This window comes from Otolemur garnettii, unplaced genomic scaffold (genome assembly GCF_000181295.1).
Source record: "Otolemur garnettii isolate 467f Iridium unplaced genomic scaffold, OtoGar3 scaffold00091, whole genome shotgun sequence".
NCBI classification, from domain to species: Eukaryota; Metazoa; Chordata; class Mammalia; order Primates; family Galagidae; genus Otolemur; species Otolemur garnettii.
The window spans coordinates 789,834-814,467 of NW_003852486.1; the positions used below are offsets into that span (position 1 = coordinate 789,834).

Sequence of the window (24,634 nt, forward strand, 5' to 3'; positions counted from 1 at the left end):
CTATTTTTAATAGAGAGGGATTCTCACTCTTGTTCAGGCTGGTCTCCAACTCCTGAGCTCAAGAGATCCTCCTGCCTCAGCCTTCTAGAGTGCTGAGATTACAGGTGTGAGCCACTATGCCCGCCCATCCACTCAATTTTTGATGAATTTTTTTCCCCCCAAATGATGGCAATCTGACTGTGCTACATACTATTTATGTGACCTTGGGAAATTACTCTTCCTCTCTGTGTCTTTTTGCTTTAATTAACAGGTCTATGAAATCTATCTTGTAGGGCTGTTATGAGGATTAATTATACGTAGTGTCTAGGCTGGGCCTGGTGCTTCATATTTGTAATCCCAGCACTTTGGGAGGCTGAGGCAGGAGGATAGCTTGAGCCTGGGAGTTTGAGGCTACAGTGAGCTATGATGCTGCCACTACATTCTATCCTGGGCCACAGAGCAAGACCCTGTCTCAAAAAAAAAATAAGTGTATCCTAATGCCACACATATAGCAGGGGCCCACCCAATTACTGTAGAGGAATGGGTTAGCTCATGCTCCTGTGTGTCAGCTCTATGGGAGTTGGATGTGGCTGAAGTTGCTCAGGGTAGAAGTCAGGTTTCTGCCTGGAGGTGCTCTGGGGCCTGGGTTCTAGGGAGCTCTGGCTCCCAGGATATACAGGGAGAGAGCTTAGGGCTAGGAAGTAGGGGATCCACCCTCTAGTTTGGCTGTGCCACCACCTGGCCATGTAACCTCAGGCAAGTGTCCTGGGGCATGTTAGAGGGCTGGTGATAGTGTGAAGACTCCTCCCTCCTGATGCAGTGCTCTTCTCTCACCTCTTTGCTTCCCTTGTTAGAAGCCCTCCACTCACCTTGGACAGGTCCACTTGGTATTTGCGGCCCAGCTCATCCAAGGACAGCTTGTGGTCATCCTGGGGAGGGAAAGGCCAGTTACTTTGGGGAGGCCAGTTAATTTGAGTGAGTGTATCCAGATGGGCAAAAGGCCCTGGGGATGACAGGGGTGAGGTGAGCAGCCCAGGGACACAGAGTTTCTCTGAGTGCCCTGGTGGCCAGGGTAGCCCTCCCTGCATAGGCCCCTCCTCTCCACCCGGTAGAGCGGGTTCTGAGTCTCACCATGGTCACTTCCTTCTTCAGCTCATCCAACTCCTTTTCTTTCTGTTTCTTCTTGCCGCCACCATTCTCTGCAGTGGTGGCAGCAGGTGAGTACTCGCGTCCATCCTGCAAGAAGAAGACAGAGCCCAAGGAGTCAGGGAAGCCAAGGTTGGAGGCTGCATTCCTGCCAGGCAGCTGGGGGCCCAGGCACTGGGATTGGGGGCCCTGGATTCAGAGGCAGCAATTGTCTTGGGGGAAGAAGCAGGGCCGGAGGCCAGAGGGACCCCAGGTCTTATCTCACAGACTATTGGCAGAGCCACAGGGCTCTGCGTGTGACCTGCAGGAAAGGGTGAAGGGCTCAGGACTGAAGAGCACTGCTTTGTGGTTTAGGACTTCCGGCCATTGGTCTTCTGCTAAGATTTTGTTTGTTGAAAGGACCCTGCTGCTAAATACAAACCAAAACAAAAATTAAAAAAAAAACAACCATCATCCTATGCTGTTTGGGAGAATTCTGGAGGGCACTGGGCGGAGTGGAAGGTATTGAGGGTGTGGGAATGTCTTTGCCCAATACCATGGCTGTTCTCCATAGAGGAGGAATAGAGACAGTTGGGAACCTGGGGAAGCAAGAGCCTCTGGGAAGCAGGGACAGACAGGAAGTGTCAGAGGAGACTAGGGTAGAGTGGCAGAAATGGAAGAGGGGCTGGTGGACTGAGAGAAGTTGTAGGGGGAGGGTCAGAGTGTGATAGGGAATGGGAACACAGGTGGGCTGAGAGCCCCCTCCACCGGCTGGGCAGGCCTGCCTACTCCTGGACAGAAGGCAACTCACAGGACTCGACACCCCAAAGCACAAGTGGACAAGAAGGGAACCGGACCCCATTTTGTCCAAAAATACATGACATTGTAAATCTAAAACTAACATTTGGTTTTAGGTCTGAGCATTCCTAGTCATCTGGGTGAATCAGATGGACATGTTGACTGTGGCCTTATGAAGCTCCCATTTCCTCTTCCTCCCCAGAATCTGGGTTCTCCCCACCACCCAGGCTCCCAGGGACTTCAGGAAACTTCTCCTTCCATGGGAGGAAATGATAGCTTAGCAGGGGGCTGGGAAAGGCCTGGGGTGGCCATGCCAAGTGTCCAAAAAATGCCTTTTCTCATCTTCTTACGCCCAGGCTCCTGTCCTTCCACTCCTTCCAGATCCAGGGTCCCTATCCCAGAGGGGCTGCTCCATTTCTGCCTGGCACCTCTGTTCCTTACTGGACTCTACAGGCTGCACTAGGCTTTCAGGAATGAGCTTTTCTATACTACCACGTAATTTGGTTTGGGTTTTTTTCGCTATCAAGAGTGGATAACTGGGTAGGATCAACAGCCAAGTTTGTCCTTTTTTGCAGGATAATGCATTTTCTTGCGTTTTTTTAAAAAAGATTTTTTTTTGAAGCAATTTTCAGTTCACAGCAAAATTGAGCAGAAAGTAAAGAAAGTTCTTGGGTATTTCCTGCCCCCCCCACAAACACAGCCACCCTCACTATCAGTATCTAGCACCACATGGATACATTTGTTACGACCTTCCATCTGCCTGCACCACCACACCTCTGTGCCACACCACTGCGCACAAAGTCTATGGTTCACAGGAGGGCTCACTCTTGGTGGTGTGCATTCAGTGGGTTTGGGCAAATATATAAGGTCATGCACCCACCATTGTGGATCACACGGAATAGTTTAACTGCCCTAAATCCTCCAGCATGGAGGGATAATGCATTTTTGCCCATCCCCAAAGAGTCAGGAGCAATCCCAGAAATGTGACAGTTGCTTGATCATAAGAGGCCACACATCCAGCACCCTGAGAGGTCTGAGCAATGAAATCTAGAATAAGAAAAGGCATTCTAGGGGGAGCGGGGGAGCAGGGAGATGCTGCTGTTCCAGGAAACTAACAATCTAAATGAATATGAGCTTGGGGAGGCTGGGCACTCAGAAGTGCTCTTCTCAGAGAAGGTGACCAGTAAATCACACACTTGTCTCCATCTGCAGCATCTGCACATCTGCTCTATTTTTGGCCTCCTAAAGACTGATCGTCTTGGGGAGACTGAAGCAGCCCAAAGGGAAGGAGGGCAAGTCTTGTGAGTAGTTCCCTCTCTCCCTTCCCTGGGCAGCTTATGGCGGTTCATTAGCTGGGATGGTTGGAAATGCTGTAGAGTCAGTAACTTCATCCTCAGTAGAACAAGGCTGAGGAAAGGATGAAATGCAATGAAAGGGCCAGAGGCAAGAGATCAAGCTGGAGGTGTGACCCTTAGGAGCTTCAGGGACAGGAGCAGGCCTGGGCACACAGGGAGGAGGGGGCAGAGCCCAGAGGAGTTTCTGTACATTCAGATGTGAAATAAAGTCCATGAAAATTGGAATCAAATGTGCACTTTTAAAACACTTGCTGGCCCCCACACTTTGGCATGTTGGGTTGCGGCTGAGCTAAGCAGCTCCATATCATGCCTCTTCTCCCCCACCTCCCACCCTGTCCCCCTGCAGGCTCAGAGCTTGGGACACACTGCCCCTTCCCCCTCCTGGTGTCCTGGCAAGGATCTCAGACTCTGCAGCCAGGAACCTGCGGAGATTTGGGGCCAGCCACTGCCCAGGCTAAAAAGAAAGAGAGGAAGCAAGGACACCCCCTCCTCCCTCCAGTCTCCCTCCCCCAACCACAAGTCCCCCCTCTGGGTCTTGAATGCTGAAGGAGAACAGAGAGTTCTTTTTGAGAAAGCCAGTGGCTGGGACAGAGTGGGGGCATCTGGGACTCTGCCAGCCAGTGCTCCCCCACCTCAGCCTCTCTGTGGCAGCTGAAGAAGGCAGGGCTCCCTCCTCCTCGGTGCCCGCCCTTCCCCCAACTCCCACACTGTCCTTCATGGCCACAAGGTGATGGGGGGACAACTGGGCCTGGCTCTGGAGTGAAGATGCAGGGAAGAAGGGATTGGAAGTGAAGTGACCCCCATAATGGTTGTGGGATGCTATCCCTCTTTGGGGACCTCCTGGCAGGTTGGACTCCATGCTCCAGGCCCTAAGTGCCTCCACTTCATCCAGCCTCAGCCCAGACAGTCCAGATCTGCTGCTGGTCTCACTATTACTTCACCCTCAGCTCCTGGGGATGGAGGATGAGAGAAATTTTGTGTGTGTGTGTGGGGGGGGGTGCAGGACCCCTCAAGCTGCATCCACTTTGCTCCAAAGTGCAACAGGGTAGGAGGCCAACTCCTCTCCCTCTCCCTCCACTTGAGTCAGGGAGTGGGGTCTTGTCTGACCTGGGCAGTCCTGGACCTCAGCCGGGGACTCCTTTCTGTGGGAAGGGAGAGATGTCAAGGTGCAGCTCAAGGTGCCAAACAGCGCACCTTCCCAGACTGTGACCTCTGCCTCTGTGAGACTCATACCTCACAAACACCCAGGCCTGTGCGCACTGCACCTAAGCCAGGCTTGCACATTTGCAAACTTGCCTGCTGAGACACAAACGCAGGTGCTCATTCATGCATATCTGCAGGACTTGCAGCCTGCAGAGAACACGTGGTGGCAGACACACACACACACACACACACACACACACACACACACACATTCGGTTCTATTTATAGCTCCCACCCTAGCTTAGGAACCCCGGTGTCCAGGCTCAGAGTTTTCCCAGCTGCTCAACTCTGCAACATGTCCTTGCAAGTCTTGTCCTGGGCCCAGAAACTCACCCACAGGCTCCTGCAGGCACTGGCCCCTCATAGCCTCCCTCTGCTCACCAGACTCTTTCCTTCCGTGCCTTTTTTTTCTTTTCTTGTCTTGTCTTTTTTTTTTTTTTTTGAGACAGAGTCTCACTCTGCCCAGGCTAGAGTGCCCTGGCACCATCATAGATCACTGCAACCTCATAGTCCTGGGCTCAAGTGAGCCTCCTGCCTGAGACTCCTGAGTGGCTGGGACTTAGGGGTGCCTGCCACAATGCACAGCTAATTTTTTCTATTTTTAGTCAGTGTCACTCTTTGTCAGGCTGGTCTTGAACTCCTGAGCTCAAGGGATCCTCCTGCTGTGGCCTCCTAGAGTGTTAGGATTATGGGCATGAATCACCAGGCCCAGCCTCTGTGCTCTCTTTTGCCAGCACTCCAAAAAGGGAAAGCAGCCAGGCACAGTATGTGAAGAGATTGGGTCACTTTTCTCCATATGGGAATTTCTCTTCCAAGAATTCAGAGCCCTGTCCCTGCCTGCCCCATCGTGGCTGTTAATCTTCCCCTTGGCGTAGCCATCACTGCCGAATGCCATGGATGGGGTGGACTAGTGGGGAGGCGGGGGCAGCTCTCACCAGCCTGTGGGAGAGTCCTCAAAGCCCATGGCCTAGAGACTGGAGAACAGTGCTGCTTGGGACATCCGGAGGGTGCTGGGCTGGGGGCACATCGCTCTTCCTCCCCACACCCCTTCCAGCTGTCCCTGGCACTCAGGGCCCACAGAGCTGGTGTCCGGAACTGCTTGGTGATTCCGGGAGCAGCATGCTCCTCTGCCCCTCTCCAAGCTTAAGCTGGCCCCTACCCCTCCAGGCTGACTCTCCTAGAGGAGTGGAGACTTTCAGAGGTAGCAAAGGTGGAAGGACTAAGGGTGTAGCGTTGTGGTGGGAGAGAAGGACAAATTGGGACAAACGGGGCCAGGGACATGGAAGTGGGGTAGAGGGAGAGCTGGAGGGGTGTGGGGTGGGCTGTGGGGTTAAGGTCCCGGGCTGGGGTCAGGTATGGAAGAGAGGTGCCTGGCGTGTGAATGCCATGGGATCCACACACGGTTTGCAGCTTGGAGACGGGAGCTCCAAGTTCCAGCTGTCCGCTTCTCCCTCCCTCCACATCCTATTTCCACTCCAGCCTTTTTCTGTAGCCTCCCTCACCCTCCAGAGAGCAATGCTTGCTCTTTGGGGATACTCACCCCACGGCCCATCTTGGGGCAGAGTAGCTGAGGGACCTCAGCTGGAGAGGTCACCAGGAGGATCCCAAGCCCACACTGGCCAGCTTGGGACAGCCGGAGACCCTGGCAGACAGACAGAGACAGCCGAAGCAACAGGGTAGCTTTAAATAGGTCCTTCTCCCCCTCTCCCCCGCCTTCCCCTCCTCGGGAAAGAAACGTTTGTTGAAACAGGATCCCTGAGGACTCCTCCCCTCCCACCCCTTGAGCTACTGGCCCTTGACAGTCCGTTTGTCCATGTTTGTTCCCTCAGCCCCCTCAACCCCTTCTGGCCTGTGATAGCCACAACTGAGGGAGGTGAGGGGAGGGGGCTGGGACAGAGAGTGGGAACCTGCCCCTTAGGAATAGGCTGAAGCGGAGCAATGGGCTCAGACACCCAGGATGCCACAGGCCATATGGTCTAAGCCTTTCTCTTCTTTTCCAGGTGGGGAAACTGAGGCTCAGAGGGATTAAACAATCCGAGCTGATAAGACAGAACCAGAACTCAGGTCTCCTAAGTGTACATCCAACATCCCAGAGAAAGAAAAAAACAGAGACTATTCCTTCCACCGTAGGGTTGCAGGGCCAGGGCCAGCTGTCTAGGGGTGTCATTGCTGCTTATCTGATGAAAGGACCCAAGAATGATGAGCAAAGAGAGGAAGGGAAACCAGAATAGGCAGAGAAAAAAGAAAAAGAAAAAGTTAGACTTGGAACCTAGAGCTGGCCCTTGCATGTAGGCACCTGGGAGGGGGCGCTGGTGGGAGCCAAAGGTGGCTCGAGAAGCAGCATGAGTCTGGAGATAGGTGAGAGGGTGTTCCCAAGCCCTCCCAGATGTAAACTCTCCAAAATTTGGTAGGAAAATAAAAACTTCTAGGGTCAAGAGGCAAGTATGATGGGGATAGCAGGATCTGAAGGACCAGGAGGGCCACCTGGACCCAGCCCTACAGCAGTTTAATGACATCCCTGGGGTTAGATAACCTGTCTGTGGCATGGATGTGTCTCTCCTTTCATCACTGCTGAAGAGCTCTGGGCTGAGTCTGTGTGGGTTTGGAAAGTGGTGAGGGGAGAAGTCAGAAGAAGATAACACAGAGCCTCTGGGAGGTATGTGGCCGTCAATGTCAGGGCAGACACCAGATGTGTGAACTGGAAAGAAGAGCCATTGCCCCTTCCTCTAGTGGGGAAGGGAAATGTGTATTGAGCAGAATCTGGGTGAGACAGACAGGAGGCTTTTCTGCAGGGAAGCATGGGAGAAATACCTGGGAAGGGGGAAGGGGCCTCTCCTAGGCTGGATGGGCCCTCCGCAAGCTCTTCCCAGGTAGAGAGAAGGGCAGAGGAGATGACCGAGGACAGGGCTAGCTGTCTAGGGATGTCGTTGCTGTTCATTTGATGAAAGAGGCCAAGAATGGTGGGCAGAAGGAAGAAGGGAAACAAGAAAGGGCAGACAAAAAGGAAAAATCTTGCCCCACCCTCTCTCGGGAGTAGTCAGAGGATAGGGTCCTCTTGGAATATCCTATTTCTCTGGGTACAGAAATGGCATGAAAGAGGGCAGCTGCATGGGGGCAAGTCTGAGCCCCTTGAGTCCAAAGGAAACAAGTAAGAAGGAGGGACAGGCATGGGGGATGGGGCTGTGGCCCAGAGGCCTGAGGTGCCTGCTGGGTGGACTGGGTCCCTCTCTGGTCTCAGAGGGAACTACCTGCAAAGAGATTATCAGCCTCTCCTCCAGCATATCCACTCTCAGAGCACAGGGCTCACATCTGAATTCTCGAAATAACTGGCGCCCTTCAGGCCTGCAGTTGAGATTTTCCATTACAGGGGTTCGGAAGGTCACTTCCCACTTCCACCCTCCTTCCTGCCCTGGGTTCTAGGCAGAAAGGGTGGGTGGGGCGGCACAGGCCTTCTCCTGTCTTTCCGTGGTCCCACCTGCTGACCTGGGCTTTGGGCAGAGGGAGGAAACAGTGTTGGTGTTGAGAACACGAGGGACGCCAGCCCAAGGCCCCATGGGTAGAGGAGAGAGTGAGAGGAGAGTAGCTGGTGTAGTAAGAAAGCTTGTTGTTAGGCATCAGGAGAGACTGCCCCAGGCAGAAGCTGCTGGAAGAGTGGCCCAAAAGTGGCTGGGGCTTTCAAAATGGAGACAACCTTGCTCTGGGGCTGTGGGAAATGATGACTTGGGGTTAGGAAGCTCTGTTCCTTAGCTTTCTCCAGGACACACAGTGAGAAAAAAGAAAACTTCAGTCTCAGAACCTGGTGGTGTTCGAGCTTCACACACTGGGCTCTAATGGATTTCATCCCCCCACCCCTCACTCCTGCTGGCACCTCCCAGTACTGCCCAGTGCTTCCAAATGCCCTGGCTCTGGTCCCTGTAGCCAGGCTCAATACCGGAAAGGACGGTGCCCTTCCTGTGCCCCTACAGCCTGCTGGGGCTCCCTGCCATGCTCTGCATTTGGGCTAGAGCACAGCCCCACTCTCCCATCTGGGACTCAGAAAGACAAAGGGGGGACATGACACTCAGGGCCCATCCTTCACCCACACATCACGGGCCACCATCCCTGCCTGGTGAGAGGTGAAGCCCTGGGAGCCTACCTCCTTCTCTCACCTGCCCTGTATCTCAGACTGTAGGACATAAACAGGGGAGGCACCTGATCCTTTGATCTGGAGGCCTGGATTGGACTACCTATGGCTTTCTTTGAACTCAGCCAGAGGTGCCAGGTTGGATCAAGGCCCCTGGAGCAGGAGGAGCAAGGGAGAGAAAGATAGGAGGTAGAAAGACCAGGGTCACTGGGCCGGGAAGCGGGCTTGAGAGAAATGGCAGATCAGAGAGGGGTTCACAAAGGGCAGAGAGGAGATGGAGGTGGGTAAGAACAAATCTGGGGGCTCAGCGCCTGTGGCTCAAGCGTCTAAGACGCCAGCCACATACACCTAAAGTGGCGGGGTCGAATCCAGCTTGGACCCGCCAAACAACAATGACGGCTGCAACCAAAAAGTAGCCGGGCGTTGTAGCAGGCACCTGTGGTCCCAGCTACTTGGGAGGCTGAGGTGGAAGACTCGCTTGAGCCCAGGAGTTGGAGGTTGCTGTGAGCAGTGAAGCCATAGCACTCTACCCAGGGGGACAGCTTGAGGCTCTGTCTTGAAAAAAAAAAAAAAAAAAAAGAAACAGATCTGGGAGGCAGGGATGTGTGTCAGCTGTGTGTGAGCACATGTGTAGTTAGTGCCCAAGGGCGACCTAGTGGGTGAGTCCCGTGTTTGGTAAGAGGCTGAGGCCATGTGAATGTACCAAACAGTAATTCCAAAGAAGGAGCTGCTCAGAGGACTAGAAGTTCATGCCTGTTTGGAAGTGTGGCCTATTAATTACAAACCCACTATCTCTGCACAAGTGTGGCCAGCGCACAGGTGTGTGTGTGCCTGTGTGTTGTACATGCATGTGTTTGTGTGGGCCAGTGGGGAGCCCGTGTGAAGCTGGGTGTGAGTGTACGTGAGAGTCCATGGGAGAATGTGTGTGTGCACAGGGAGGGGGTGGGGACACTGCTCAGCTGCAGATGGGCTTTCAAGGTCTCCAAGAAACAGTTTGTTTCCTAAGTGACTGGCCTCCTGGGGCCTCCAGCCCAGACTTCAAGGTTGTTTCAAGATCATGAAAGAGAGAGGAGGAGGAAGGAAGGGGAGGGAAGGAAGAGCTGGGAGGCTCTATCACCCCATGTCCCTCTTCCCACCCCCTCACCCCACTTCTCTGCCCCAGTCCTGCTCCTCCCATGCTCCAGGCCTCCCCCGTCTCTCCTTGTTCTATTCCTCTAATTCTCCCTTTCCTTTCTCCTTTAGGGTCTTCAGCCTATGTGTTAGGCTTCTGAGGCCTTCTGGGGGGAAAGTTTTTCATCTTGGGGTGATAGGATAAGGGGTGTCCAGAGGGCCGGGCCTGGCCATGTTGTGTCCAGGAAAGGTGCCTCTTCACTCCCCCTTCCTCTCTAGCCGTCTCTCCTCCAGTCCCCTGGATCATAGTCACCCTGCAGTTGGAAGTTTGGGCTCAGAGCCACGGGGTGGCTGCACAAGTGCTGCTGCTACCTCAGTTTCCCTACTGGACCACAAGGATAGCGTTAGATTTTCTCTCCATCTCTCTCTGGACATTTGGTTATCTGTTCCCTTCCTCTTTCTTTTCAGTCTACTCAAAGCAGCATACAAAAAAATCTCTTCCTCTGTCTCTCCGTGGTTCTGTCCTCTTTAATTTCTCCCCCAGATTGTTTTTATTATCTCTTCTATTGTTAAAACCACATTATATAGCATTTAGGAAGTGGGAGGACGAGTGCCCGGAAGCATTTTCCTCAGTCTCTCTGCCCGTGCTCCACAGCCATGGCTTGACCTTACTTCCCTCTGGGTTTGGATAGCTCCCTGCTGTCTTCCTACCTAGACACACAGGTGGAAATCAGGGAAGAAAAGGAAGGGACCCTCAGTGTGGTCCAGGGGGCCCATGTCAACCATTTTCCTGAGATGACAACTCAGGGCTGTTCTGTGCCTATTTTCCCCTCTGCCCCCACCCACACCCCTGTTGGTTCCCAGTGCGTCTAATGTGATGGGTGTTCACCTGCAAGTCAGTTCAGCTGAAATTGGTCCTACTGGGCCATTTACACCTGTGTCAGCTTGGAGACAAGGCTTCTCTGCTCTGGCATTGTCATTGTCATCTGAATGACAAGGAATAGGACTAGAAAACCTCTGGGGTCCCCTTCCAATTCTGATGACTCCCAGATTCTGGGCTACTTCCCCTCAGCTCAGGTGAAGCAGCAGAAGTTACTTGCAGCTGTATCTGTGCAAGAACCATCAGGTGGACCTGGGTTCAACAGGAGATCCAAGGGGGTGGGTGCCCCATCTTGTTTGTTAAGCAGGCCGGGTGCTCCTGCTTTATCAGTGAAACCTGCAGAAATGGGCCTGACTCCTTCAACTCTTGGCGTAGAAAGGAGGAAGGTCTCAGATTTGGGTAAAGACTACCCTGGTTTCTATAAGAGAGCCACTATGAGAGATGGAACAGGGTCTGGGTATCTTTTGATTTGGGTAAAGACTACCCTGGTTTCTATAAGAGAGCCACTATGAGAGATGGAACAGGGTCTGGGTATCTTTTGATTTGGGTAAAGACTACCCTGGTTTCTATAAAAGGGCCACTATGAGAGATGGAACAGGGTCTGGGTATCTTTTGGGGAGAAGGGCAGGGCTGAGGTGAGGCTGGGAAATCGGGGCATCTCTTGGCTGGTATGTGATCAGCAGATACCAGTGGAGCCTATTTCCAGATTCTCTGAGCTAAGTATGTTGGAGACACAGGGCAGATAGGGTTAATGGGCCTTGCTGAGTGTGGGGGGCAAGGGTCACAGCTGGGCCCTCTAGGGTTCCTGTTTTCCTTTGATTCCATCTGGGGAGGGAGGGAGCAGCCCCCCAACCCCCTGAGGCAGGTTTGCTTTGGCTGGAGATCTGACCCAGCCAGTGGCCCGGAGCACCCCGCCTCCCAGCTCCCCCTATCAAGAGGCAGCCTGGCCTGGCCCCCAGCCTCCTCCTTCCTACCTCCTTCTTCCCCTGCTAGGCCCCCTCTGCTTGGCCCAGGATGCAGCTCTGTTTATCTGCCTGTCCCCTTTGGCATTCTGGATGCTCAGCTAGGGCAGGGTGCCCTGCGAACATCTGGCATGCAGGATCACTGCCTCCCTCCTCAGAACTTCAGGAGCTTGGCCTCCACTGTGCCTCAGTTTCTCTGAAAGCACACTCTTGTGCTTCTGTATGAATGTTCTCACTACTGTTCCTTGGGCAATGTGAGCTCTCCCTGCCCCCGTAACTTAATCAGCAGTATACATACTTTGTGATGCTATTGCTCCATTCAGACATCCAACCAGCATTTGCTAGGCACTTACTGTATGCTGTATTCTGTGCAAGGTACTGGAGAGACCACTACAGTAAAGGCAAACAAGGTTCCCACCCTCACCGTCCTTTTGCTCAGAATCTTATGCCCTCTAGTCACTAAATCACTGCAATTTATCCTTTGACCTTGTCTTCCCAGGGCAAGCTCCTAGCACTTGGGGAATCTCCTCTACCAATTATTTCCTCAAATGTCCCCTCCTCTTCCCCCACTTCTTTACCTCCATTTCTGGCAATTAAGACTGGGTAGGCCTGGGCTCTGCCTTTTGCCTCAGTGGTTCTTCCTTCCTAGCAGTACAGGAGCAAAGGCTGGGCCACGGCACACTGGAAAGCACTGCGGACCAGGCTGCAGGGAGGGCAGAGGCTCTCAGTGTGGAATCTGCTTTACCACTAATGAACCATGCACACTTGACTAAGTCCTGTACCTTTCATCAAGTGTACATAAAGTGAAGTGTTGGGGCAGGTGCAGCATGAGTGCCTGTAATCCTAGCGTTCTGGGAGGCTGAGACGAGTGGATTGCTTTAGCTAACAAGTCTTAGACCAGCCTGAGCAAGAGTGAGATCCCTGTCTCTAAAACAATGGCTGGGTGTTGTGGAGGGCACCTATAGTCCCAGCTACTCGGGAGGCTGAGGCAAGAGGATTGCTTAAGTCCAACAGTTTGAGGTTGCTATGAGCTATAATGCCATGGTACTCAACCCCAGGGCAATAGAGTGAGACTCTGTCTTAAAAGAAAAAAAAAAAGTGAAGTGTTGGGGTGGGGACCCTGCTGCCTTGGGGCTACTTGTGGCCTTCTGGGTCCTTTTGACTGAATCCAATTTTACGAAACAAATCTTATTTATTTATTTATTTATTTCAACAGTGGCATCATCATAGCTCTCTGCAACCTGAAACTCCTGGGTTCAGTGATCCTCCTGTCTCAGCCTCCTGAGTACCTGAGACTACAGGTGCCTGCCATTGCACCCGACTAGTTTTTTTCTATTTCTAGTAGAGACTGTGTCTCACTCTTGCTCAGGCTGGTCTTGAACTCCTGACTCCAAGTGATCCTCCCACCTGGGCCTCCCCAAAGTATTAGAATTACAGTTGTGAGTTTCAGCACCCGTAGATCAATGGTTAGGGCACCAGCCACATATACCAGGGCCGACAGGTTCTAACCTGGCCCAGGCTTGCTAAGCAACAAAGACAACAACAACAAAAACAAAAAAATAACCGGGCATTGTGGCAGATACCTGTAGTCCCAGCTACTTGGGAGGCTGAGGCAAGAGAATCACTGAAGACCAAGAGTAGTTTGAGGTTGCTGTGAGCTGGGATGCCATGGCAGTCTACCTAGGGCAGCATAGTGAGACTCTGTCTCAAAAAAAGAAAATTACAGACATGAGCCTAAGGATTTTTTCTGTGAAGTTTACATTCGGTCTAGGGGCCACACTTAAAGATCAAACAGGCCACAAGTGGCTGTGAGGCTGAAGTTTCCCCACCTTGCAAGGGGTGAGGCTCAGGCATTAGTATTTTTTAAAACCTTCCCAGATTACTCAGTCAGCAGACAGGGTTGAGAGCCATTGAACCAGATTGTCCCCAAGATCTGTAGCTTGTAGTAACTAGAAGTTAGTTAGCATTCATGAACCTCAGACTCATGTGCTGAACCTGCTGTGTAATGATATTAGAAGGCAGGGACTTTGGGAGGTAATTAGGTCATGAGGGTAGAGCCCTCCTGTGTGGGATTAGTGCCCTTATAAGAAGGGCACGAGAACACTTGCTTCCTCTCTCTGCTCTCTGACATCTGAGGATGCAGAATGAAGGTAGCGGGCCCTCACCCACTGAAAGAGCTGCCAGTACCTGGATCTTGGACTTCCCCAGCCTCCCGAGCTGATGCAGATAGCATGTGTTACTAATTTAGTCCGCATAACAATTCTGTTTTGTAGGAAACTGAGCACACAGACCCTAAGCTTACCCAGGCAGGGGAGCTGGGATTCAAATTTAATTTGTTTCCAGGGCCTGCACATTTAACGTCTATGTTGTAAAGCCCCCATGGAAACCTCCATCCTGAGTTCTTGTCTCCAGGTGTGCATGATCCAATACAATAGCGGCAGGGAGGAGTGCTCCAGAAGGTAAAGGGGGAGGTGGGGTGCTAACAGCAGGCATCTGTGTTGAGGCTGGCACTGCTGGCTGCTGGGTGCACACCACAGCATGTAGAGGGCAAAGGGACCTGGAGCGGGAGCAACGCAAGCACAGGTAGAGGGCTGAAGCACCAGTCACAGGAAGCACACAGGAGGCAGTGCTGGAATGAGCGCTAACAGCATTTCACAGAGGGCCTTGAATGGCAGAGTAAGTGCCATTCTAAATGCCAGTATTCCCTAAAGGCCCTGACAATAAGAGTAACCTGGGTGAAAACTATAAAACAGGCCGGGCATGGTGACTTACTCCCAAATCCTAGCACTTTGGGAGACCAAAATGGGAGGATTGCTTGAGCTCTGGAGTTTAAGACCAGCTTGAGCAAGACTGAGATACCCATCTCTGCAAAAAACAGAAAATTTATCTAGGCATTGTGGTGTATTCCTATAGTTTCAGCTACTTGGGAGGCTAGGGCAGGAGGATTGCTTGAGCCCAGGAGTTTGAGGTTGCTGCGAGCTATGATTGCACCACTGCACTCTAGCTAAGGCCACAGAGAGAGACTCCATCTCAAAAAACTATTGGCTCAGCGCCTGTGGCTCAAGTGGCTAAGGCACCAGCCACATACATCTAAGGTGGTGGGTTCGAATCCAGCCGGGGCCTGCCAGAACAACAATGATGGCTGCAACCAAAAAATAGCCGGGCGCTGTGGCAGACGCCTGTCGTCCCAGCTACTTGGGAGGTGGAGGCAGGAGACTTGCTTGAGCCCAGGAGTTGGAGATTGCTGTGAGCTGAGGTGTCACAGCACTCGACACAGGGGGGGACAGCTTGAGGCTCTGTCTCCAAAAAAAAAAAAAAAAAACCAAAAAAACCCCCAACCATCTATCTTTCTGTCTACACACATATATACGAGCCAGCAGGAATATGTCTTAGACATCCTGATTCATGAGACTGGAGATGGGTAGTGGGAATCTGTATTTTTACCACCAAACAAGTTTGAAAAATATTGCTATACACAACATGGAACCATTTAAAGTCTCTGAGCAGGGGAGTAACTCACTGGTGCTGTTCTCTAGGAAGGCTTGCGAGAGTACAGAGTGCATGTATGTACATGACAGGGTGTTGGGCTGGAAGGGGCAGCCTCATAGGGGCTATAGGTGGTGAAAAATCTGGAGCAAGACAGTGGCCATGACAGAAGATAGAGATGGATAAGAAAGATCCTGAGGAGGTACGATTTCAGGATTTGGCAACTTCCAGGGCAAGGAAGGAAGGAAGGAGTTGAAGGTGTGAAGTTAGCTGAAATGAGGTAGGGAAGAGAGGAGATTGGGAGAGAAGCTCCAAGTTTGCTTTGGGCATATTCAGGTCGAGGCAATACTAGCGGGGTTCCAGGTAAGGGTACTCAGTGGGCGATAGAAATGGGGACTAGATCTTGGGCATCATCTTCACAGAGATGACTACTAAGCCAGGAGAGCAGAGGAGGTGGCCAGGGTAGGGAACATTGGACAGAACCGTGGCTAATACCCCGAGTAGGGAAGGCGGTCTAGGAGATGGTGAGGTAGAGGAGCTAGAGAGACGGACAACTAGACCTGGAAGCTGAGAGAGGAAAATGTTTAAGGGGCAAGAAACAAAGAGTTTCAAATCTCAAATGCCAGAGGAGAATGAAAGCTGTTCACTATTTTCCTGGGGCGGTGCCTGTGGCTCAAGGAGTAAGGTACTGGCCCCATATAACAAAGGTGGCAGATTCAAACCCAGCCCCGGCCAAAAAAAAAAAGAAAGAAAGAAAGAAAGAAAACTATTTTCCTAGCAGGTTGAGCTTGGAAATAAATTTCTGAAGGGTTGAGGAATGTGTGGTGAGGAAGCTGAGGCAGCAGGTAGATGACCCTCTTCCGTGAGGGTCATGGGGATGGAAGGAGAAAGAAGGCGGTGGGGAACCGAGGGCAGACACAGGAGCAGGGGTGGGGGTGACCTGTCTGGAGGACTCTTCTCTCCTACACTGCTGTCCACTCTGCCTGTGGGCCTGGGCTTGGATGGCAGTGAGGCACCATGATACCTACATTCTCATTCATTTTCACGGTGGTCCTCAGTGAGATCAGACTACAGTAGTTCTGGTTTGAAAGATGATGAAACTAAAGCTAGAGAAAGTCAGTACTGGGATCCAGGTCTGTCCAAAGCTATGCTGTCTGGTCCTGAAATCCCAGCCCCAAAGTCTTTTCATTAGATGGGAACAAACCGTTCTATTTCCTACATTTGAGCTCCTGACCGGTAACCCACCTCACCCCTAATTTTCAGCTTTGTTCTGTCTAGTCCCCTTTCCCCAGGGATATCCAGTTCAGGACCTGGGATCCTTCTGCACCCCAGTGCCCACTGGGAGTGGTCAGTCCTGCTTGCCTTGATTCCATCACCCTGCCCTTTCAGCTGGCTGGGCCCTCACACCCTTGCTGTTACCCGGGCATCTGCTCCTTCTTGAGGCAATGGTTTGTGCTGTACTGATGTAGCACACAACGCAGGGTCGGAATGCCTGGATGAGAAACTTAGGTCTACTTCTAGTTGGACAAACATTTTAGTTTCTCTGAACTTCAGTTTCCTTAATAGCTCCAACTTGCAGAATTGTTTTTAGAATTATTAAATACCAGCTATCATTTTCTGCCTGTAATTTCAGATGTCCCAGCCTTCAGCCTACAACTTCTCTTCCACTTTGATCCAATCTCCAGCACCCTTCCTGCCCTGAAGGCCAAAGGCTGGGGCTGTTTCCTTAGGGATGAAAGTTGTGTTCTGAAACAGGAGGAGACACTTTCTGTCAGCTGTGGATATAAGTGACCAGGGTAAAATGGACTCCAGAGGAAATCAGTGTCCCCTGTGGAACCAACATGGCCACCAGAGAGGAAGGACCCGGATTCCCTCTTCCATCATTTCCCTGCTCACACACTTGCTTAGTCACTCAGCAGTTGTTCGCTGAGCTGCTTCTCCTTGCCAGGCAACTGTGCCCGGCACTAGGGCAGAACAGATAAGAGTTAACAGTGGCCTTGAGAAGCCCAGAGCCAAGATAGAGAGGCAGATATAAACAAGCCCTGTAATTACAATGCAGAATGAGAAAGGCCATCAAAGGGCTGAGGACAGGGAGTGGGAGCAGGGGGAGGGGGTCACGTTAGCATCAGGACTCCAGGCTCATGGTCCTTCCCAGGGCCAGCTCGTTCACCCCCACTGTTCCATCTGTTTCTTTGTTTTTACAGTCTTTATTTCTGGCTTTGTTTTCCCTTTACTTTCCTAATAGAGAGCCTTTGGAAAAATTCCACCCTTGTTTCAGTTGGACTGGGGAAGAGGGGAATTGTTCAATCTTTAGCCAAAATAGCCAAGGGGTGCCAGGTCCCTGGAGCGTCCAGGTGGACAAGTGGAGGAGGCAGGGACTATCTGAGGGAAACCAGGGAGAAGTCTGAAGCATCAGGTCAGAGAGAGGTGCGAAGGCGGGAGTGCACCTGGCCCAGTAGGTTGAGGTGGCTGTGTGCCTCCCTGCCTTCTTCCAGAGCTTTCCCTACAGCTCCAATCCTATGTTCTGACTGGAGGGGAGAGTCGGGACCCCCTTCATCCTCAGATGCTCTTTCCTCACCCAGGAAGCTTTGGAGGGCTGGGCCCCAGGGTTAGAAGTGAGTCTGACATATCTTCAGCAGAGGGCTCTGTGTTTGTGTGAAATTCCCCAATTCCCTCCCTCCCCACCCATACCACCGCCACACACACACACAACTCTCATTGTTTCCTCTCTCCAGGGCCTCCAGAGCTGCACCTTCCCTCAACAAATATTTATTGAACACCCACTGTGTGCTGGAAGCTGGAGCTACATAGTGGAAAAAGACAGTTATTTCAAAGGGTCGCATAGGCACCAGATGTGTCTGCATACGCGCACACGCATACAAATAAATGTGAACGGGTGGAGGAGGAGGAAGAATGGGAAGCTGAAATTTGGGAGTCAGGTAGCTTGTGTTTGATCTGGGGACTACCACTTGGTAGTTATGTGACCTTTGGGTACATTATGTAACCTCTCTGTGCCTCTGTTTCCCATCTGCAAAATAGATGGGAAAACAGTACCTGCCTCACGGGGTTGTCGTGAAGGCTGAGTGAATGTACGCGTGTACGGTGTGCCCACGGTGCCCAGCACGGAGGCGGTGCTCAGCGAGTGTTACCAATTACTACTGCTTCCTCTTCGCCTCACTCACAGCTGCACATAGACAAACTCACAAGTGACCTGTTATCCAGATCTGCCTGTTGCTCAACCTCCTGTGACTCAGGGATAGCCACCTAGTGCAAACCATCTCCTTCCCCCAGAGACTCAGTTGCAACTCTCTGCCCACAAACCTGTGTCTAAGCAAACCACTGCAGGCTGCTGCCCTCCATCCACCCCCGCCCGCCCCAGGCTGCTCAGGTTGGGGAAGAAACGGTATTGCGCTGTAGGGTGCCTTTGCCCCACATGGCCCCCAGACATGTGTCAGAGCCCCTGGTTCCCTCTGAGTTGGCTAGGAATGGAGGAGTGGGGTGGAGAACATCTGAGGTAGAGCCCAGGCGCCCACCCTGTGGGACTGGGGAACAAAGAACTTGTCAAGGGAGGGAGGCTGAGGGGATTCCAGTGCCTGGAGATTCATGTGTGGCATTCCAGAGTGGGAGGCAGTTGGCACTCACTCTGGGTACAGAAATGGCAGGCCCCCCCCCCCCCGGAGTCAGAGCCAAATTGTGCTAAGGCCCCATTGGCATTGTGGCTCCACTATTCGCGAACAGCTGTGCCACCTCCTTGGTGTAGGGTTTGAGAACTGGGGTGGGAGTGTGGGCTCAGTCAGAGAGGAGGGTTTAGGGAGTGGAGACACACACGCACCCACGCACGCACCCACACATGCAGTCCACCAGGGTGCTGATGCCTGGCCCAGGCAGGAAAGAGGGAGAAGATGGAGTGTGAATATTCGTAGGTGTGTGAGTGGAGGAGATGGCTGTGTGGTCCTGTGAGATTGCCTGAATGTACATGAAGTGTGTGTGTTCACCTTGGTGTGGGCACCACTGATTTGGTGTGTCTCTGCATGAGTATGCTGTCTGGGTGAGGGTAGGTTTCTGATTTACTTCTGTCTTTGACTATGCTCCAGGCTCTTAGCAGCTCTGCAAAGAGATTTTTCCTTTTTGGGAGGGTAGGAAATATAGTTCAACAGGGCAGTATGGACCAGCCCTTTATAAACACACAGATCACAGGACACTCTCGTCTGTGATCCTTAGCTCTCCACGCAGCACATTTACAAGAGAGAGAGAGCTGAGTCCTATGTGTGTGCTTGTGTCATTTCTATATGTCTTATTGTCTGTTGAGTATGTGTGCTTGTTTATTTGATATGTTTGTCACTCTGTCTCCTTAACAGTAACTGGGACTATAGCTGGGAATGTACCTATGTTTTCTAGGCTTGTGTTCAACTATGTCTCTAGCGATGGTTGCTTGGAAGAGGCAGTATAACAGGGCTAGAGGCAGAGGTCCCACAGTTAAGACAATCCCAGGTCCCAACTCTGGTCTGGACAGTAACCAATCCATTACCCTTGGACAAGTTCCTCAGTTTCTCTATGCCTCAGTTTTCTCACGGGGATAATAATAGCACTAACCTCACGTGGTTCTGGTGAGGATTAAATGAGGTCATGTTGCACACCTGGCACAGATCAGCATATGCTAACTGTCCTGTATTTGAATGTGCTCCTCTCTGACAGCCATGTCCCCTTGGTTGTGACTCCAGTATGTGATATCTCAGCCAGATTATAAAGTGCTGTTGGGCAGAGTGTGTGTCTTGATTATCTTTAACAGTACTCATGACAACTTAGTGCCACCTTGGTGCCTCATACCTATGTCATCTGGAGGCGAAATGAATTAAGTGTGTGAAACAGGACTGATACAAATCCATACTGGCTAGTGCCCAGTGGTCTGGTGGGAAGCTGGGGATGCCACAGTGACACCGCAGTGCAGCCAGGCATTAGGGGGCCCACAGTCACTACTGTACATCCCACACATGTCTCTCTGTAGCCCCAGGCTCCCTCCCCTTTCATGTCTGAGTCTGGCCTTGAAACTCCTAAGAAAGGCCTCCTTCCTCCTTCCTCTGCTCACCCACTTCTGGCAAAGCCTTGGTGCTGGGAAACCTGTACGTTTTTAATGGGTATGACAGGCAGTTACAGGAGTGCTCTCCAGCCTGTGCGATATATTCTTTGTGCATCGCTCTGTGGGTGTGTTTGTCTGTGAGGCATCCTTCAGCTTGAAGCCCCTTTCTGTGACAGTGGGGACATGTGTCTGTGCGCAGTGAGCCTCGTGCCTGGGGTTGGTTCTGGTTCCTGGCTCTCCTGGTTACATAAGCCGCTGCGGGCGAGCCAGGCTTGGGCTGCGGCTCCCCCTGCTGCTCACCTCTGGAAGCCGCAGTCTGGAGAGGCGCCTGTGGAAGAAGCTGCGTTTTCCTGCTCTTCTGGGGCCTCCGCCTCTCTGGAGACACCAGCCCATTCCTTAATACCTACCTGATCTTTCCTCGCCCCAAGCCATGGGGTGAGGGAGGGTCCCTCAGTTCTCTGAAGATCTGAGAATGCTCATACTAGGGTTTGGTTATCACTTGTGTATGAAATATCTCCCTGGCACACGTGACTATGTTCCCTAAGGGCAGGGGACCATGTCAGCCTTGTTTACCAGGCATCTCCAGTGCCCCAGCACAAGGCTGGCCCAATCACTATTTGTTGAATGACTGGGTATACCAGGGGAGAGAGTCTTGGAAGGACAGACAGTAGAGCATAGGAAGATTCGCGGCTTTGGGGACAGATAGGCCTAGGCTCAAGTCATATCTTGGCCACTTTAAAGCTGTGTGACCATAGACAACATACTTAACCCCCCCAATCTCAGGTTTCTCTTTTGTTAAATGATAACTTGCAAAATATGTGGTAAAGACTAGAGCTGATATCCAAAAGGGCTTACTATGTAAAGCAGTTCATAAATGGCACCCATTGTGATAGTGATGATTGGTAACATCTTTCATAGGTCAAACATCAGGAAGGCATTGAATCTACTCCATTTCTAGATAAAGGGAGAGCAGTTTTCCTCCGAAAATTTCCCTATGACTTTCAGTTTTCACATAGCACATTATACGTGTGGATGGATTTAGATGAAATGGGGCTGGAGAAACCAGGCTGAGGATTCCTCACAGTAAGAGCAAACAGGCATCTGCACCCTTCCTGGGCCAGTCCTGGCATACTGGCAGGTGAGGGCTGGACACTTGATTTCCTTTCAGGGCCCTAAACATTCTGCCTCAGAGTTTCTCTGAGGTTCCTGAAAGTGGCTTCACCTGGCCACTCGATGGTACCTCCTCTGAGTCAGACACTGTGCCAGGCTCTGAGAAGAAAGACCAGGAAGGTCTGATTTGGCCGTGCCCCTTTCCCTCCCTAGACCTTAGTCTCCTCTTCTGTAAAGAGGGTGGGAGGATGAGAGGGACAAGTCTGGGGTTGGAGGGTGCCAGGCAAGCTCTGGGGTCACTTCTCACTGATGGCCACTTTAATTTTTTTTTTTTTTTTTTAGGAAAGAGGTCTCACTATGTTTCCCATGCCTACCAGAGTCCTGAAATTACAGATGTGAACCACTGCACCTGGCCTGATGGTCACGTGGAGAGCCTTGGCTTTGCAGACGTGCTCGTTCCTTCTAGGGTTCAGCCTCACCCTTCCTGCCCCTCCCCACTCCCCACCTCCCTCACAGCTGGAGGGAGGGAGAGGCAGAGCTCTGGGAGGATGACTGCTCCATTCCCCCACCCTTCGGGGAACAGAGCAATGTCCATCTCTCCTCACTGGACATACAGACTCCTTCACCTAAATCTCTTAGGAAGCAATTCAAATAATAATTTAAAACCGAAAACAACCCTCCCCCCTCCTAACTCATGTGCCAAACACCTTATGTACAATATCTCAGTTAATCAACACAATAACCCTTTGGGTATAAGTCACCACGGTCAGTTCAGTTTGCAGAGAAGAAAACTGAGGTTGATGTTGGTTAAGTAACTGGACCAGGATCACCGAACCCGGAAGTGACGGCACCCATTTTCTTTTGGTGTTGCCTCTGAGGGGGAGACAAACAGGCTTCCGGTGAGCTTTCAGAGCCCCAAAGCGTCCTTCAGCTCAAACCCCTCACTTTTGGGAACTCCCGCGTTGCGCCCACCCCACCCCCCCCAGCAGGGTTTGCAGCGAGGAGTCTCACAGCAAAAACTGGACTCTTTTTTAAGTTCGTGCCACAATTACCTTCCCAACCCCAGGGCTCGTGCACCCAACTGTCCGGGGAAAGCTGGCAGGTGCGGAGTGGGGCGTGCTCTGGGCCAGGGGGGGTGGGGATTACGATGGGCCGAGGGGCCGCCAGTCCTTAGGGGCCGGGGTCGGGGGCGGAGCCAGTTCCGGGGGCGGGGCCGGGCGCAGTGCAGAACCCGGGTTGGAGTCTGGTGGGGCGGGAACCGGGGCGTGGCGGGGCGGGAACTATCCCCGAAGCTGCTGAGGGCGGGAGAGACTGCTAAGGGAGGAGGGGAGGAGGAAGGGGAGGAGGGAGGGGACTTGGCAGCTCCCGCTCAGCTCCGCTCGGCGCACCCACGCCTCGCTGCCCCGCTTTCTGCCCCCCACCTGGGCATGCGCCCCCTGCGGCCCCGGCCCCCCAGAACCTGCGCCGACCCCCGGAGCTTTCCCAGAGCCGCCCGCGCAGGATGGGCGCCCTTGGGCCCACGCCGCTGCCGCCACCACTCCTGCTGCTGCTGCTAATGCTTGGTAAGCCTGGCTCCAGTCCCGGTTCCTGGCCCCGCCGGGCAGGTGCCTGCCACCCTGCACCCAGACCTGCCTGCCTCCTCAGAATTTTGGAGCTCCTCACAATCCCTTCTCCGTCAGTGATGTCTCTAGCCTCCCCAGGCTCGGCGCCCAGCTGCCCCTTGTGGCCACTCGCTGGTCAACAGCAGGAGGGCTACCAGCTTCAGGCCCTGGGCTAGGACCCCCTGAGGTGCTGTCCCACTCACTTCCAGGCCTCTGGGGACAGGGCTCGCTTCTCAGCCAGAATACCCGAGTCCTGGGTTCGCTTTGCCAAATGCTCTGACTCCTTTCTGCCCCATACTCGGCTCCAAGACTGGCCTTGGGTGCCCGCCCTGCGTGGGTTGTGCCCGCCTGGCTTCATAATTGACCCAGAGTTGGCTGGAGGCCCAGGGAGGAGTACTGCCCACAGTCTTTGAAGTGAGTCCCCCCGAATTGCCCTCCCCATCATCTGAGGTTGGGGGCAGATCCCTCTCACCACATCTCCACCCTGTGCTGGGTCCCTTTTTGCCCTTCTTCCTTTCTCCCAAATGCACTTGGGTCTACAGCCTCCCACCAGTTGTCACACCCCCTTAGTCTCAGCTTCCCCCCTTCAGGAGAAACCAGGTTCCATGGAGATTGATCTTGGCGTCTCCAAGCACCCTGTGTCTGTCATGGTGGGTGTTCATGGGGAGGTGTTCTGCGCCAACCTTCTCTGGGTGCTTTGGGATAGTGACAGTGAAATTGTTTTTCACCTGAACTGGAGGGCTCCCTGTAGGAGGTGGTCTCTGGGAAGAGGGTGGCATGGACACAGTGAAATTGCCTGTGCATGTGTTGGGGAGACTAAAGTCGTTGAAATGAGAGTGCAGAGTGGGGGTTGGGGGTTGAGGATATTGGTGGTGACTTCAGAGCTGCTGTAGTCAGGGCAGAGGCTGACAGCTCCAGCCTCCTGGTTCTAGACCAAAGCTCCATAGTGGCACCTTGCTGCAGGCCCCTGGGCCCCATGGGGCTAGAATGAGTCCTCTCCTTGGAGCCCGGGGCAGGAGGCTGGAGGAGGTGCAGAGAGGGTGGAACAGTGGGGCTGGTTGCCTAGCATTTGGCCTGTTTTCCCCAATGGGCACCATGGAGCAGGGAGGTGCCCAGGGGAGGTAGGGAAATGAGGTTCACAGAGTTGGAAGAGGAGGCTGCTGAGATCTGAGCACCTACTGCATTCTTTTCACAGATGGGGAAAACAAGTCACTTGCCCCAGGGAGCACATTCAGATCTGACTCCAAAGCAGACCTCTGCTCTCCCTTCTCTTCTGTGGCTAACAACAGAGGAAGTGCCCTGGCTAGGGAGAGAGAGCTGAGTGGCAGCTGATTTCCTAAGGCTGTGGGGGTGACTTTCCCATGGGGATCTCCAGCATCAGCAGTTGTGGAGCCAGGCAGGTGGGAGGGGTTCCTTTCTGAGCAGAATCTGTCCTGAGGCAGCCAGAGAAGGTGTCAGATTGGCCATCTCCACCTCCACACAGATTAGGAAATATGCCTGGGGCAAGGCCCTCCTGAGTCACACACTGGTTCCCTGTCAGAGGTAGGAGCTCTTAGTTCTCCTCCAGTGTGGAAACTGAGGCCTGGGAGAGGAAGGCTTGGTCTGGGGCCCAAGAGCTGGGGGTGGGAATGGGGCTGCAAGCTGATCTCCTGATTCCTAGCCTGTGCCCCAACCAACAACAGACCATGAGTTTTCCCCGTGACTCAACCAGAGGAAGAAGGAAGGGGCTAAGAGCCCAGCTGGGGGGGTGGGGATAGGTAGTGCAGATGCACTATTCTAGAGGATCTAGAGGGCAGGGTTTGACCACAAACTCCTGGGTATTTCC

The 24,634-nt window shown here is 52.8% G+C and overlaps 2 protein-coding genes across 3 annotated transcripts in view; one reads left to right on the forward strand and one right to left on the reverse strand.

Annotated features, from left to right (window-relative positions):
- Window positions 1–6,108, reverse strand: part of LOC100954113 (sodium/potassium-transporting ATPase subunit alpha-2) — a 25,944-nt gene extending 19,836 nt beyond the window's left edge. The window contains exons 1-3 of one of the 2 annotated variants that reach the window (XM_003795197.2): window positions 6,001–6,108; window positions 1,111–1,215; window positions 849–908 (exon numbers count right to left, since the gene is read on the reverse strand). In XM_003795197.2, coding sequence (XP_003795245.1) covers window positions 849–908; window positions 1,111–1,215; window positions 6,001–6,012 — 177 coding nt within the window. In that variant the 5' untranslated portion in view covers window positions 6,013–6,108. The remainder of the gene's footprint in view (window positions 1–848; window positions 909–1,110; window positions 1,216–6,000) is intronic. The other variant, XM_012808579.1, reaches the window with a different exon arrangement.
- A 16,369-nt stretch (window positions 6,109–22,477) lies between these two features.
- Window positions 22,478–24,634, forward strand: part of IGSF8 (immunoglobulin superfamily member 8) — a 7,099-nt gene continuing 4,942 nt past the window's right edge. The window contains exon 1 of the mRNA XM_012808661.2: window positions 22,478–22,770. Within this exon, the coding sequence (XP_012664115.2) occupies window positions 22,710–22,770 (61 nt within the window). The 5' untranslated portion in view covers window positions 22,478–22,709. The remainder of the gene's footprint in view (window positions 22,771–24,634) is intronic.